Source organism: Triticum dicoccoides, chromosome 5A (assembly GCF_002162155.2).
Source record: "Triticum dicoccoides isolate Atlit2015 ecotype Zavitan chromosome 5A, WEW_v2.0, whole genome shotgun sequence".
In the NCBI taxonomy this organism is placed as follows: Eukaryota; Viridiplantae; Streptophyta; class Magnoliopsida; order Poales; family Poaceae; genus Triticum; species Triticum dicoccoides.
The window spans coordinates 596,449,816-596,465,549 of record NC_041388.1 but is presented as its reverse complement, the minus strand read 5'-3'; the positions used below and the strand labels follow the sequence as shown (position 1 = coordinate 596,465,549).

General features: G+C 48.0%; 2 protein-coding genes across 2 annotated transcripts; both read right to left on the bottom strand.

Moving 5' to 3' along the window:
* Positions 1–219: 219 nt before the first annotated feature.
* On the bottom strand, positions 220–1,815 carry LOC119303194 (UDP-glycosyltransferase 83A1-like). The gene is made up of 2 exons (XM_037580300.1): positions 1,296–1,815; positions 220–1,216 (listed from the first exon to the last, which is right to left on the bottom strand). Exons 1-2 carry the CDS (start codon positions 1,774–1,776, stop codon positions 333–335), a joined length of 1,365 nt encoding a protein of 454 aa, XP_037436197.1. The 5' UTR covers positions 1,777–1,815; the 3' UTR covers positions 220–332.
* An 11,681-nt stretch (positions 1,816–13,496) lies between these two features.
* LOC119303193 (UDP-glycosyltransferase 83A1-like) lies at positions 13,497–15,578 on the bottom strand. The gene is made up of 3 exons (XM_037580299.1): positions 14,943–15,578; positions 14,240–14,778; positions 13,497–14,148 (listed from the first exon to the last, which is right to left on the bottom strand). Exons 1-3 carry the CDS (start codon positions 15,574–15,576, stop codon positions 13,801–13,803), a joined length of 1,521 nt encoding a protein of 506 aa, XP_037436196.1. The 5' UTR covers positions 15,577–15,578; the 3' UTR covers positions 13,497–13,800.
* Positions 15,579–15,734: the final 156 nt, after the last annotated feature.

Sequence of the window (15,734 nt, the reverse complement as noted above, 5' to 3'; positions counted from 1 at the left end):
GTTTACGTAAGTTTTTGTAGCATGTATGTAGATGAGGGTTATTGTAATTAGATAGGTGATCTCCTAAATTTTCCGCTCACCCTAAAATTATACTACCTTAACAGGCAATCATGCACAATAAATACATAGACGGCGACCCAATTAAACATATATATAATACAATAATATATATATATAGTTTTAATACTCATATTATTAATTCATAAATATTTATGTTTCATACAGCCAAATCTTATTAAGACATATTGCAATCAATTCCCACGGCAACATAGCTGGTATCATCTTATGATACATAGCAAACTAATCACACGCATACGCGAGATGTTTTTTGTTCATTCACTTAGGAGGTCCACAAATCTTGTGAAATTCTCGTGGGACGAGCCGCCGTCGCTGATGCACCTCCAAGCGTTATCCTTGAGCCAGGACGCCCTCTTCCTGAAGTCGGCGTCGCCGATGACACTTTCCACCTTGCACCTCACCTCCTCTTTGGTCACAACACCATCCTCGCCGGGGCACACGGCGAGGCCGGTCCTCCACACGTCGGTGACGTAGCTCCGGTCCAGGAACTGCTCGCAGAAGTAGGGCCAGCACAGGACCGGCACGCCATTCCTCACCGCCTCCATCGTCGAGTTCCACCCGCAGTGCGACACGAAGCACGCCACCGCGCGGTGCGCCAGGACCTGCTGCTGGGAGCACCAGCTGACGATCATGCCTATGCCGGCGACGCGTTTCTTGAACTCTTCGAGCCATTCCTTGCTCAGGCCGGCGGTGAAGTCCGGGCGCACGACCCATAGGAACGGCCGGCCGGTGAGCTCCAGCCCCTCGGCCAGCTCCTGGAACTGGCGTGGGTCGAAGATGGCCATGCTCCCGAAGGCCACGTACACGACGGAGCTGTCAGGTCGCGCGTCCAGCCATTTGAGGCAGCTAGTGTCCTCCGGCAAGAAGTTGCCGACGGACCTCTGGAACTCCTTGTCGGCGAAGAGCGGGCCGATGGGCAGGATGTCGGGGAAGAGCTTGAACGCGCCGGCCTCGGCGTCGTGGAACGAGTTGCACACGGTCATCTCGGCGTGGTCGCTGAACTTGTTGTTCCGGCACACGAGCTGGAAGATGATGTGCTGTCCGTCGGGGTCGCCGGCGTTGTTCCACGGCAGCAGCGACGTGTGGAGCGGCGGCATCCCCGGGGCCAGCTGCAGCGTCTCCTGCCGCTCTGGCCATCCTACAGTACAGTAGAATATTCGATCGCAATCACTCACAAGCTATAAGAATTCAGAATAGAGAATGGAATTTGCATATACCCTTGTCGTTGAGGACGCCGTCCTGGATCAGCTGGGGGATCTTGAGAATGATGGCGAGGCACGCCGCCGACGCCGGCCAGAAGGAGGCGACCCGGATGCCGAGCCTCTTGGCGACCACGAACGACCAGCCCATGTTGAAGTCGGCGACGAGCCACTTCACCCTGGGCCTGCCGGCCGCCTCCATTTCCCCGACCAGCGCCTCCAGGTAGGCCGGCATGTGCCGCGGGTAGGCGTCGACGAGCTTGTTGAGGTCCTTGCGGTCCTCGTCGTCGGCCAGCCCGTCCGGGATGGAGGCCAAGTGGATGCCGCGCAGCGCCTCGCCGCCGTTGGGCAGCGCGGCGAGCACGAGCGCGTGGTCCACGTCGGTGTTGACGAAGGTGACCTCGAAGCCGTGGTCGACGAGGCGGTGCGAGAGCTCCATCAGCGGGACGACGTGGCCCTGGCACGGCATGGGCAGCACCATCACGTGACCCTTGGCCATGGCTGGCCTCCCTCCCTCCGCGTGCACCTACTGCTGCGGCTGCTCTGTTTACAAGCACAATCTGCCAGGGATGCAATGTGTGGCGAACAGCTGGGAATGGGCACGGCACGGACACTAGCATCTACTCCCTCCGTCCCGAAAAACATGTCGCAGCGGTATTTTTCTGAAAAAGTCCTTCAGGTTTATCCGACCGAACCCGCGGTCCAATCGTCTCCTCCGCCAGCTCGCTCAGTTCCACTAGCTCCCCCGCAACGCCGGCGACCTGGCGTAGCTCAAGCACACCGCGCCGCCGCGCAGCTCCACCGCAACCCCGAGCGGATCCACCTCTACCCCGTGCAGCTCCCCTGCTCCCCCGCACAGCTCCCCCGCTCCCCTTTCCCGCATCCCTAAATTTCCAAGCTTTCTCCCATCCCCTTCCGGAAAATCGGCGCTTGCTGCCCGTCGATTCTCCACTACCACCACCAATCCCGGCCACTGTGGAGGAAAAGGTTACTGGCGCCGGCAAGATAGGGGAGAGCAGGAGGAGAAAAAGGGACCAGACGAGTGGCAGCGGGTGGTGGCGATGCACGGCACGGTCACTGGAGAGGCGTCTGCGGCGGAGCTCGTCGGCGTCGCGTATGCCAGGGCGTCGAAGCCGACCAACGCGTCCGCCGCCTCGTCTACTGGAGCGGGCGGGCACAACTACAAGGGCGCCTCCGCGTCCGCCGCGCTGGCCTGCCTGGCTGGCGGCAACAGCTGGCACCAGGACGACGACGGCGGTGAAATTGAGGAATTGCAGGAGGTCAGCCGTCCACATCCCTCCTCTGTTGGTGAAGCATCATGGAGTAATCCTGTTAATTTATCTGTTGCTGTTTGTGGTCCAGCTCCTGTTAATTTTACTTCAGAAAGAATTCCCATCCATCTGCTGCTATTTGTTGTGTGTACATACTGTTAATTGATATCCAGATTGTGGAGCTGTAAGGAATACCGTGGACTAATCCTGTTAATTGATCATGTGTGATTGTCTCCGTGAGTAGTCCTGTTAATTGTCCCTGTGTACTGTCTAATTGTTCATGCAACATCATGGATTTTTATGACCTGAACTTATCATGTTGAGTAAAACTAATGGAGAAGGGATTCATTCTTCTTCAGACCTTGTTTGTTTGTTTCTTTCTGCTTGAATGCATGGAGTACAGTACAAGTTCATGAACAAGGGACCTTTTTTTGCAATTGCAAACTCTGAATGCTCAAGTCTGGAAGTGTTTACCAATTCAGAGAGTTCACATGACTACTGGTCAAATAATTCAGTGTAAATCTAGTCTGAAACTAGTAGAGCTCTTGGTGATATACAAATTCAGTGTAAATAGAAATCTGCGACATGACTACTGATCATGTATGCAAGATGTTGCTACTGGATGAGCACAATAACTACTCAGTAGATTTTGATTAAAAGTTTGACACCTGATCATGTATGCAAGATCTTTCTACTGGATGCATGGATGCATGACTGGGACATGACTACTCGGTAGATTATGTACTCCAAGTAGACAAGATCATCTAAGTTAGACCAAATTGTGAGATTCAAATAAATTCAAATTAATCCAAAGGCCTTGACTAAATTATTCAGATTAATTTAAACAATTCAAATAAATCTAAATAATTCCAAATAAATTAAAAAATCAAATAAATATATTCTCTGAATTGATGATCAAAATTCAAAGAATTAGCCTGAATGCACATTGATGATCCCAGAGAATGAGCCGTTCAAATCAGCTAGGCTTTGAACTTTGATGATTTTTTTAGTTCAAAGCACTTTGAGTACTCCACAAATTTCAGTAAACTTTCCTACACTGGACACTATAAACTTTCAGTACACAAAATTCAGTTATCTTTTCAGTAGGAAAATTTATGTAACAAATCTCACAAGCTTGCATTTTCCTACTCTTGTTGGCAATAGTCATTATCACTTTACTGTCCATTTTAGCCTAGCCTTCAGTTATCTTTTCAACCATTTTTATGTCCATTCAGTTATATTTTCAATAGAAAAATCTCTGTAACAAATTACAGTTTGCTGTCATTATCAGTTTACTGTCCATTTTTGTTTTGATTTCAAAAAGTTGCCCATCAGTCACATTTTTGTCGAGGAAACACCTGAAATAAATGGTTTATTGAATCTCGATCGTAGTGATACACATGTTCATGCCAAAAGATAGTAATGATAGTACCACCTACTTGTGGCACTGCCACGTAAGTCATATCGGTATAAAACGCATGAAGAAGCTCCATGTTGATGGATCTTTGGGCTCACTCGTTTTGAAAAGTTTGAGACATGCGAACCATGTCTATTGGTGTATATGCATGAAGAAACTCCATGCAAATGGAGCGTTTGGACTCACTTGATTTTGAATCACTTGAGACATGCAAATCATACCACATGGGCAAGATGACTGAAAGCCTCGTTTTCAGTAAAATGGAACTAGAAAGCAACTTGTTGGAAGTAATACATTTTGATGTGTGCAGTCCAATGAGTGCTGAGGCGTGTAGTGGATATCGTTATGTTCTTACTTCATAGATGATTTGAGTAGATGTTGAGTATATTTACTTGATGAATCACGAGTCTGAATTATTGAAAGGTTCAAGTAATTTCAGGGTGAAGTTGAAAGATCGTCGTGACAAGAGGATAAAAGATCTATGATATGATCATAGAGATGAATATCTAAATTACGAGTTTGGCACAGAATTAAGACATTGTGGAAATTGTTTCACAACTAATACAGCCAAGAACACCATAGTGTGATGGTGTGTCTGAACATCATAACTGCACCCTATTGGATATGATGCATACCATGATGTCTCTTATCGAATTACCACAATAGTTTATGGGTTAGGCATTAGAGACAACCGCATTCACTTTAAAAGGGGCACCACGTAATTCCGATGAGATGACACCGTATGAACTATGATTTAGAGAAACCTAAGCTGTCATTTCTTGAAAGTTTAGGGCTGCGACGCTTATGTGAAAAAGTTTCAGGCTGATAAGCTCGAACCCAAAGCGGATAAATGCATCTTCATAGGACACCCAAAACAGTTGGGTATACCTCCTGTCTCAGATCCGAAAGCAATAAGGGATTGTTTCTAGAATCGGGTCCTTTCTCGAGGAAAAGTTTCTCTCGAAAGAATTGAGTGGGAGGATGGTAGAGACTTGATGAGGTTATTGAACCGTCTCTTCAACTAGTGTGTGGTAGGGCACAGGAAGTTGTTCCTGTGGCACCTACACCAATTGAAGTGGAAGCTTATGATAGTGATCGTGAAACTTCAGATCAAGTCACTACCAAACCTCGTAGGATGACAAGGATGAGTACTACTTCAGAATGGTACGTGATCCTATCTTGGAAGTCATGTTGCTAGACAACAATGAACCTACGAGCTATGGAGAAGCGATGGTGGGCCTGGATTCCGATAAATGGCTCGAGGCCATAAAATCCGAGATAGGATCCATGTACGAAAACAAAGTGTAGACTTTGGAAGAACTACTTGATGGTCGTAAGGCTGTTAGGTACATATGGATTTTAAAAGGAAGACGGACAATGATGGTAAGTATCACCATCAAGAAAGCTCGACTCATCGTTAAGATGTTTTCCGACAAGTTCAAGGAGTTGACTATGATGAGACTTTCTCACTCGTAGCGATGCTAAGAGTCTGTTAAAATTATATTAGCGATTACTGCATTATTTATGAAATCTTGCAGATAGGATGTCAAAACATTGTTTCCTCGACGTTTTTTTGAGGAAAGGTTGTATGTGATACAAACCGGAAGGTTTTGTCAATCCTGAAAGATGCTAATAAGTATGCGAAGCTCCAGCAATCCTTCTAGGGACTGGAGTAAGCATCTCGGAGTTGGAATGTATGCTTTGATGATGATCAAAGATTTTGGGTTTATACAAAGTTTATGAGAAACTTGTATTTCCAAAGAAGTGAGTGGGAGCACTATAGAATTTCTGATGAATATATGTTGTTGACATATTGTTGATCAGAAATGACGTGGAATTTCTGGAAAGCATATAGGGTTATTTGGAAAGTGTTTTTCAATGAAAAGCCTGGATTAAGCTACTTGAACATTGAGCATCAAGATCTATAAGGATAGATCAAAATTCTTAATGGTACTTTCAAATGAGCACATACCTTGACATGATCTTGAAGGTGTTCAAGATGGATCAGTCAAAGAAGGAGTTCTTGCCTGAGTTGTAAGGTATGAAGTTAAGACTTAGAGCTCGACCACGGCAGAAGAAAGAGGAAGGACGAAGGTCGTCCCCTATGCTTTTGTCATAGGCTCTCTACAGTATGCTATGCTGTGTGCCGCACCTGAAGTGTGCCTTGCCATGAGTCAGTCAAGGGGTACAAGAGTGATCCAAGAATGGATCACAGGACAGCGGTCAAAGTTATCCTTAGTAACTAGTGGACTAAGGAATTTTCTCGATTATGGAGGTGGTAAAAGAGTTCGTCGTAAAGGGTTACGCCGATGCAAACTTTGACACTAATCCAGATTATTCTGAGTAGTAGACTGGATTCGTATAGTAGAACAGTTATTTGGAATAACTCCAAATAGAACGTGGTAGCTGCATCTAGGAGATGACATAGAAATTTGCGAAGTACATACGGATCTGAAAGATTAAGACCCGTTGACTAAAACCTCTCTCACAAGCAAAACATGATCAAACCCAGAACTCATTGAGTCTTAATCACATGATGATGTGAACTAGTTTAGTGACACTAGTAAACTCTTTGGATGTTGGTCACATGGCGATGTGACCTGTGAGTGTTAATCACATGACGATGTGAACTAGATTATTGACTCTAGTGCAAGTGGGAGACTGTTGGAAGCCCTAGAGGCAATAATAAATTAGTTATTATTATATTTCCTTGTTCATGATAATCGTTTATTATCCATGCTAGAATTGTATTGATAGGAAACTCAGATACATGTGTGGATACATAGACAACACCATGTCCCTAGTAAGCCTCTAGTTGACTAGCTCGTTGATCAATGGATGGTTACAGTTTCCTGACCATGGACATTGGATGTCATTGATAACGGGATCACATCATTAGAAGAATGATGTGATGGACAAGACCCAATCCTAAGCCTAGCACAAGATCATGTAGTTCGTATGCTAAAGCTTTTCTAATGTCAAGTATCATTTCCTTAGACCATGAGATTGTGCAACTCCCGGATACCGTAGGAGTGCTTTGGGTGTGTCAAACGTCACAACGTAACTGGGTGGCTATAAAGGTACACTACGGGTATCTCTGAAAGTGTCTGCTGGGTTGTCACGAATCGAGACTGGGATTTGTCACTCCGTGTAAACGGAGAGGTATCTCTGGGCCCACTCGGTAGGACATCATCATAATGTGCACAATGTGATCAAGGAGTTGATCACGGGATGATGTGTTACGGAATGAGTAAAGAGACTTGCCGGTAACGAGATTGAACAAGGTATCGGGATACCGACGATCGAATCTCGGGCAAGTATCGTACCGCTAGACAAAGGGAATTGTATACGGGATTGATTAAGTCCTTGACATCGTGGTTCATTCGATGAGATCATCGTGGAACATGTGGGAGCCAACATGGGTATCCAGATCCCGCTGTTGGTTATTGACTAGAGAACGTCTCGGTCATGTCTGCATGGTTCCCGAACCCGTAGGGTCTACACACTTAAGGTTCGGTGACGCTAGGGTTATAGAGATATTAGTATGCGGTAACCCGAAAGTTGTTCGGAGTCCCGGATGAGATCCCGGACGTCACGAGGAGTTCCGAAATGGTCCGAAGGTAAAGAATTATATATAGGAAGTGCTATTTCGGCCATCCTGACAAGTTTCGGGGTCACCGGTATTGTACCGGGACCACCGGAAGGGTCCCGGGGGTCCACCGGGTGGGGCCACCTGCCCCGGGGGCCACATGGGCTGTAGGGGGTGCGCCTTGGCCTACATGGGCCAAGGGCACCAGCCCCTAGAGGCCCATGCGCCAAAGGGACAAGAGGACGGGAGAGTCCTAAAGGGGGAAGGCACCTTCGAGGTGCCTTGGGGAGGATGGACTCCTCCCCCCCTTGGCCGCACCCTTCCTTGGAGGAAGGGGCAAGGCTGCGCCCTCCCCCTCTCCCTTGGCCCTATATATAGTGGGGGGGAGGGAGGGCAACCACACCTAAGCCCTGGCGCCTCCCTCTCCCTCCCATGACACATCTCCCTCCTCCCGTAGCGCTTGGCGAAGCCCTGTTGGAATCCCGCTACTTCCACCACCACGCCGTCGTGTTGTTGGATCTCCATCAACCTCTCCTCCCCCCTTGCTGGATCAAGAAGGAGGAGACGTCTCTGCTCCGTACATGTGTTGAACGCGGAGGTGCCGTCCGTTCGGCGCTAGGATCATCGGTGATTTGGATCACGACGAGTACGACTCCATCAACCCCGTTCTCTTGAATGCTTCCGCGCGCGATCTACAAGGGTATGTAGATCCACTCCTCCCTCGTTGCTAGATGACTCCATAGATTGATCTTGGTGACACGTAGGAAAATTTTGAATTTATGCTACGTTCCCCGTCAATTGTAGTAGTGAAAATGGGTGCAGTTCCCTGCCTCAAGTGGAGCATCGACATAACTTGACAGTATATGGGTGTTTCCTAATTTTAATCTTGTTTTCTAGTTCTAATTTCAAATGCAGATCAGACTGTATTGTGCATATCTACATCTTGGAAAACATGTTCTAATTTAGTTTTTGAAATTTACAGTATTGGTCATCCTAACTGAAACATGTTATGATGTTCAGTTTGCTCATGTTTTAAAACATCATAAAATCGTTGTACCTGAAGAGCAGAGGCGCCGGGCAAGTTTGATCTTTGATCTGATGTAAAAAAAGTTTGATCTTTGATACTGCTGATATCGATCATTTGCTGCTACAGAAGATACTAGTTCTACAGATACTACTGCTATAGATGATAGTCCTCTGTGTTGATCAATTGATCTGCGGCTGATACTCTGCTTAACTGATCTCTTGATCTACAGGTGAGAAGTAGAGGATCTACTGCTGGGCGAGCAGTGAGGTGTTGGGCGTGGAGGAGGAGAAGCGCCTGGGCTTGGAGGAGGAGCGGTGCCTAGTTGTGGAGAGGAGGTACTGGGCATGGAGGAGTAGAACAGGCGACCGGAGCTTAGGCGTGGGCGGGGGAAAGTCCAGGGATCGTCGATTTGGTGGGCGTCGGCGGGGATGGGCGGCGGAAATTACCAGTGACCATCGCTCAGGTGGGCGGCAGGGGAGCTCCGGCGACAGCTCGAGCAGGGGAGCAGCAGCACGAGCCTGGCGGAACAGGATAAGCAGGAGGATGAGCTTGAGGTCCAGGCGCGCTCGGGAGCTTGAGGAGGACGAGATCCACCGGATCTTGGTGGCGGGACCTTGAGGAGGACGAGATCCACCGGATCTTGGTGGCGCAGGTCCTGCGCGGCAGCGGCGGAGGGGATCGCGGTGCGAGTGGATTACGGCGGCTTAGGTCCTGGGCGGCGGTGGCGCAGGTACTGGGCGGCGGAGGAGCAGGTACCGGGCGGCGGAGGAGCTGGCCCTGGGCGGCGCAGGCGACGAATCGGCCGACGACGGCCTTGGCCCGATGCACGGGAGCTAGATCGGGCGGAGGAAGACGGAAGGACTTGTTTGTAAAAGATTCGAAGATACAAGGGGGTTTTGTGCAAAATTTACATTACACTATGCTTGCGACATGTTTTTCAGGACGGAGGGAGTAATATACTCCCTTCATTCCCTTATAAGGTCACTAGGAAAAATACATTTTGCATATATACAAGACCACTAACAGTAATCGAGGCAAAAATTAATGATGTTTTCTCATACTATCAACTTTTTTAATACAGTTTTGCTAAAGCACATCTAGATGTGCCATAAGTATTGCACATCTAAGTCATATGTTTTTTCTAAAGAAAAGGCATCAACCGAGCCCGAGATGGGGCTCGAGCCTAGCCCGGCTATGTTTTGATCTTACATTGAGATTCGTGTGAATATTTTCTTTCTCTCTTTTTTTCTCTTTATACTTGATTCACTCATTTAGATGTGCAATAACTAAAGCACATCTAGATGTGCCCTAGACACATCCTTTTTAATACTTGCATGCATGTAGTCATAATAGTACTTCCTTCTCATTCCTTCCTTATATGCATACAAGCGTATTAATGATTCGTTTAACGAAAAAAAAAGGTTAACTTCCAAAACAATCATTTAATTTTACATTGACACCATAATTTGAGTTTGTGGTCTTGTATAAGGAATGGGGAAGTATATCCGAAATAAACGTAAGGGAAACGGAAAGGAAGATTTTCTTCCAAATACAGTACAGTTTGCAGAAGCAAAAGCAAAATGAAAAATGTATGGCTCACGTGTGTGTCGAATGGGTGCCATGCAAATGCATACGTGACCAACAACAATACGCGAAATAATCCATTACACTACGTGCTGGACTTTTTCCCTTTATAACACGGCCGGGAAGGGACTAGAAGGTCCCCGAAGCTGTTGTAAACTTGTAATATCAGAAGGTGATAAAGACAAGACATTCAATCAAATAAAGAGTATAATCATGTCCTTCCTTTTTACAAACAAGACCCTAAATATAATAGAAAACATCATTTCTTTTACAAACAAGACCCTAAATATAATAGAGAGAAAATGCAATGTAGTCCTGCTTTCGCCACCATCTTCGGATAAATCATTGCCATCATCGGGCAAAGGAGCCGGCCGGGCTCACCATGGAGGGTGAATAAAGCTCGCCAAAATAGCTTGCTTATTTGATCTTCTTTTCTGACGGCCAAGGTTGATGTAGTGGAAGAAACTAGACGAATGAACATTCAGTGCAGCTTGCAAGTCCCCTTGAATGCTAGATCAGAATGGGTGGCACAACCATCCACCCGCATCCTTCCTTATGTCTCGGCAACAATGGAAAAAGAGGGCAAGGAAAGCCTGATGCACCGGATTCACTGCTCCACGTAGTTTATTGATGGAGAGAGCGGAGAATGTTCCTTGCTACTTCGCATGCCACCATGGACGAGGAGAGGAAGAAACAATCTGCCGCCAATCGATGCCACTCATAAGCATATGAGTACATCTCCGACACGACATTACAGCAATCATCACCAAGGCAATCTTAAACTACTACTAAACCTAGCCCTAACATCTATAACGACAAAGTTCCCCCACCCCCTGTCATCCGACGTTGTTGCCAAATGAAGAGACAGGGGTGGGGAAGCTTTGGGGAGACTCTCAAGAGGAGGAAGAGAGAGAAAAGGTGGGGGCGACGAGCAGTGTCCATACTCTAGACTTAATTTGGCGTCTTGCAATAAGGTTAGGGCTCATGAAGGTTTGGTTTCGAAGAGAGGGTTATGGTTTTTGCATAATTTTTCATAATGATTTATTATTACATCTCATTGTTTGACTAAACTAGAACGGTTAATTTTGAATCACATGCAAATAATAGCAATGATGTTTTTTATGTGAACCACGTAAAATAATCATCATATGTTTTTGTAACTAGGGATAACTAAATGCGAGTATAATATCTTCGTCAAAACCATACAGAAGATGATGTTACCCATGTCTTGTGTTGAGTGCCTTGATTGGTATGTAGTTTCAAAGCATGGATCTAGATGGATTTTTTCTCTCCCCTGGAACTAGGTGTTGATACTGTCATGAGTAAGGATACCTAGTCAGGGGAGGTTGTTTTACGCGTATACCCGGATCATATCACCCAGAAGAGTATCCAAGGATTCTTGATTTTTGTGTCCCGCCATGTCTCAGTAAATACTAGAAGAGTATAAGGCCGAAGGATTATGTTGGAGATCTGATTTGTTATGGGAGGGTGGACTTGCAACTCGGACAAAAAAGGTTGGGCCCCTAGTTGCGAGTGGATGGTGGACTTGCAACTCGAACAAAAAAGGTATGAGCCTAGTTATGAGTCGAGGGTGGAATCGCAACTCGGACAACAAAGATTGGGCCCCAGTTACGAGTCGAGAGTGGACTTGCAACTTGGACAAAAAGAGTCTAGCGCCATATGTGAGTCGAGAGTGAACTTGCAACTAGGACAAAAAAAGGTTGGGCCTCAGTTAGGAATCGAGGATTGACTTCCAACTAGGACAAAAAAAAGGTCGAACTCCAGTTGCGGCTCGAGGGTGGACTTGCAATTAGGACAAAAAATGTCGGGGCTCAGTTGCGAGTCGAGAGTGTAATTGCAATCGGGAAAAAAAGTCCGGGCCCCAGTTGTGACTCGAGAATGGACTTGCAACTAGGAAAAAAAAGGTCGAACCATGAGTAACGAGTTGAGGGTGGACTTGCAATTAGGACAAAAAATGTCGGGGCTCAGTTGCGAGTCGAGAGTGTAATTGCAATCGGGAAAAAAAGTCCGGGCCCCAGTTGTGACTCGAGAATGGACTTGCAACTAGGAAAAAAAAAGGTCGAACCCCGAGTAACGAGTTGAGGGTGGACTTGCAACTGGGACAAAAAAATCAGGTTTCGATTACGAGTCGAAGGGGGAACTGCAACTGGGACAAAAAAAGGTCGGGCTCCAATTACGAGTTGAGGGTGGACTTGCAACTAAAATAGGGTCGGGCCCAAGTTGCGAGGAGATGGTGGACTTGCAATTGGGACAAAAAAAGGTCGGGTCCCAGTTGTGAGTCGAGGGCGGACTTACAACTGGGACAAAAAAGGTCAGGCCCCTGCTGCGAGTCGATGGTGGGCTTACAACTGGGGAAAAAGACCGGGTCCTAGTTGTGAGTCGAGAGTGAATTTGTAACTGGGACAAAAAAATCATAGCCTAGTTACGACCCGAGAGCTGACAAAAGTGAAGCTAAACAGGCCTAGGCGAACAACAAGATATGCAATACACAAACAACAACAAAGTGAGGTGGAAGATAAAGCGCTTGCACGAAAATTACGAAAACTAAATCAATCAGTGAATTTAAAATAGACTTATAAAATTTCAAAAATCATGGATTTAAAAAGACCAAAAAAAAGGAAACCAAAAAAAGGTTTAAAAACCAAAAGAAAAAATGGAAAAAACAAACATGAAAAAAAAATACCCTTGTTCCAAAAGACCGGACGAAAATTACAAGTTGTCACCCTAGCGCCCTATAACTCATGGAGCATACCTATACCTTGCCTTGCTTCATCTCCGCGCTTTTCCTTTTCTTTTGAGAATGCCTCTCCCCGCTCACAATGACATTGCTTCAAAAAAAAGTATAGCCGTCAAACACACAGACAGCCCAACCCACAAAAAATGTATAAAAGAAACTGGTTATTTTCGTCATTGGGCCAAACCCAACGAAGACAACGTGACACAACTGAGCAACAAACACGACTGCATGGGATGTACGAGTGTGAGAGACAGTTGCACGAATCTTATAGCAAAGTTTTATTCTATGGTGATGGACTTAGATGTGAGGTAACTATTTCACATCAATATGTGAAATAGCAAACCCGGTATAGATATGTTTCTGATGCATTCAGAAATAATATTGTATATCGAAAAAACTTCACATGTATTAACAAAAGCCCGATAATAATACACAAAAAAACAAAGAAAAATGCACAAAACCAACAAAAAGATAAAAGGACAAACGAAGGAAAATCGCTCAGGATGGAAAATAGGTAAAAAAAACAAACTCTTGCATTTCTACCCTGCACCCCAAGTATATTGCATCTAGATGTGAAATAGCAAACTTGCTTTGATATACTCCCTCCGTCCGAAAAGCTTGTTCCAACCTTGTCCCTCGAATAAATATATCTAGCACTAATTTGATGCTAGATGCATTCATTTGAGGGACAAGCTTTTTCAGACGGAGGACCAGAAACAAATAAATTAGGGAAGCGGATTTGTTGGAGATGCAATAAGCCGGGACAATATTTGTTCACGATCCCCTAAAGTCCAATATAATATATTCTCCTTGGCCTATCTCAGGATGCCACGATAAAGATACTAGTAGAACTCTAGGAAGAGCGAAATGGTGCAGCTCACTCCATCAGGAGATCGACAAATCTCTTGAAATTCTCGTACGAGGAGCCTCCCTCGCTGACGCTCTTGCGAGCTGCATCCCTGAGCATCCGCGCCCTCTCCGCGATTCCCTTGTCGCCGGTGAGCTGTTCGAGTTTCGCCTTCACCTCTTCCTTGGTGACGACGCCGTCCTCGCCATGCGTCACGCCCAAACCAGTCCTCCAAATGTCGCAGATGTAGCTCCGGTTCGCGAACTGGTCGGAGAAGTAGGGCCAGCACAGGATGGGCACGCCGTTCCTCGCCCCCTCCATCGTCGAGTTCCACCCGCAGTGCGACACGAAGCATGCCACCGCCGGATGCGCGAGAACCTACATGTACGTCGAGATAACCAAGGATCATGGCCGGACTCAAAACGCATGGCATGATGCTGAAGTTCTTGGCAGTGCACCGGGCGCGCACCTGCTGCTGGGGGCACCAGCTGACGATCATGCCATTGCCGGCGACGCGCGTCTGGAACTCGTCGAACCACGCCTTGCTGACGCCGCCGGACGTGAAGTCCGGGCGCACGACCCACAGGAACGGACGGCCGGTGAGCTCCAGCCCCTCGGCGAGCTCCCGGAACTGCCGCGGGTCGAAGATGGTGAAGCTGCCGAACGCCACGTACACGACGGAGCCTTCGGGCTGCGCGTCCAGCCATCCCAAGCAGCTGGCGTCCTCCGGCCAGAACTGCCCGACGGGCTTCCGGAGCTCCTGGTCGGCGAACAGCGGGCCGATGGGCACTATGTCCGGGCACAGCTCGAACGCCCCGGTCTCGGCCTCGTGGAACGAGTTGCACATGACAATCTCGGCGAGGCCGGTCACCTGAGCCATCCCGACCACCAGCTCGAAAGCCGCCTGCCGTCCTTCGGGCGCGCCGTCGATGTTCCATGCCATTTGCGTCGGGCAGAGTGGCGGCATGCCGGGGGCGATCTCGATCTTCCCGTGTCTCTTCGGTAAGCCTGCACATTATCCATGTGTTATGATTTTGGTTTGTGAATTGGACCGAACAAAACTGCATTTCTCTGCGTCAATAGATTGATTGAGACTTCTCAAGGCAGTAAATTTAGTTCCAGAATATGAAGGAGCAGAGTATTGCATGGAAATGAGTAAAGAAGCAGAGTACCATTGTGGTCGAAGATGCCATCCTGTACGAGCTGGGGAATCCTGAGCGACGTGGCAAGGCACGCCGCGGACGCCGGGCAGACGGAGGCGACCCGGACGCCGAGATTCCTCGCGGCCTGGAAGCAGCACGCCATGGTGGAGTCGGCGACGAGCCACCGCACCTTCCTCTCCCCGGACGCCTCCGTCTCCCTGATGAGCTCCGCCACGTGGCCCGGCACGCGCCCCAAGACCCCGGCCAGGACCTTGCCTAGGTCCCTGCGGCTGTCGCCGTCGGCCAGGCCGTCCGGTACGGAGACCAGGCGGATCCCGTCCAGCGCCTCGCCGCCGCCGTTCCGCGGCAGGGCGTCGAGAAGGAGCTTGTGGATGGGCTCGGTGCAGACGAAGGTGACCTGGAGGCCGTGGTCGACGAGGCGGTGCGAGAGCTCCATGAGCGGGGTGACGTGGCCCTGCGCCGGGAACGGCAGCACCATGACGTGGGGCGCCGCGCCGGCCATGGCCGGTTCGCCGGTCGGGCTGAACAGGCAATGTGCGCAGCGGCAGAAACGCAGGGAGTGATGATAAGGGCGCCTTTCTGCGTCGTGCTCGTCGTTTTCCGCGGAGAAGGATGAAACCGGCCGGGCGTCTGCTTCTGCCATATGTTCCGTCGGCCACATGTACTCGCGCGGTGAGTGAGTGAGAAGAAAGGAGCTGCGATATGTTCCTGTCTCCTTGTATGGGCACCTACAACATATAGCCATCGATAATTGACCCTTGTAAGGGAGAGTGGATTTATTCTCTCTCTCTCTCTCTCTCT

What these genes read in the sequence shown, in the direction of transcription:
- LOC119303194 (XM_037580300.1), bottom strand. Translation starts at nt 1,776, where the DNA reads ATGGCCAAGGGTCACGTGATGGTGCTGCCCATGCCGTGCCAGGGCCAC. An exon ending in CGGCGTCCTCAACGACAAGG is followed by an intron (nt 1,217 to 1,295) that starts GTATATGCAAAT and finishes ACTGTACTGTAG; the next exon opens with GATGGCCAGAGCGGCAGGAG.
- LOC119303193 (XM_037580299.1), bottom strand. Translation starts at nt 15,576, where the DNA reads ATGGCAGAAGCAGACGCCCGGCCGGTTTCATCCTTCTCCGCGGAAAAC. An exon ending in TGGCATCTTCGACCACAATG is followed by an intron (nt 14,779 to 14,942) that starts GTACTCTGCTTC and finishes GATAATGTGCAG; the next exon opens with GCTTACCGAAGAGACACGGG. An exon ending in GCTGGTGCCCCCAGCAGCAG is followed by an intron (nt 14,149 to 14,239) that starts GTGCGCGCCCGG and finishes ACGTACATGTAG; the next exon opens with GTTCTCGCGCATCCGGCGGT.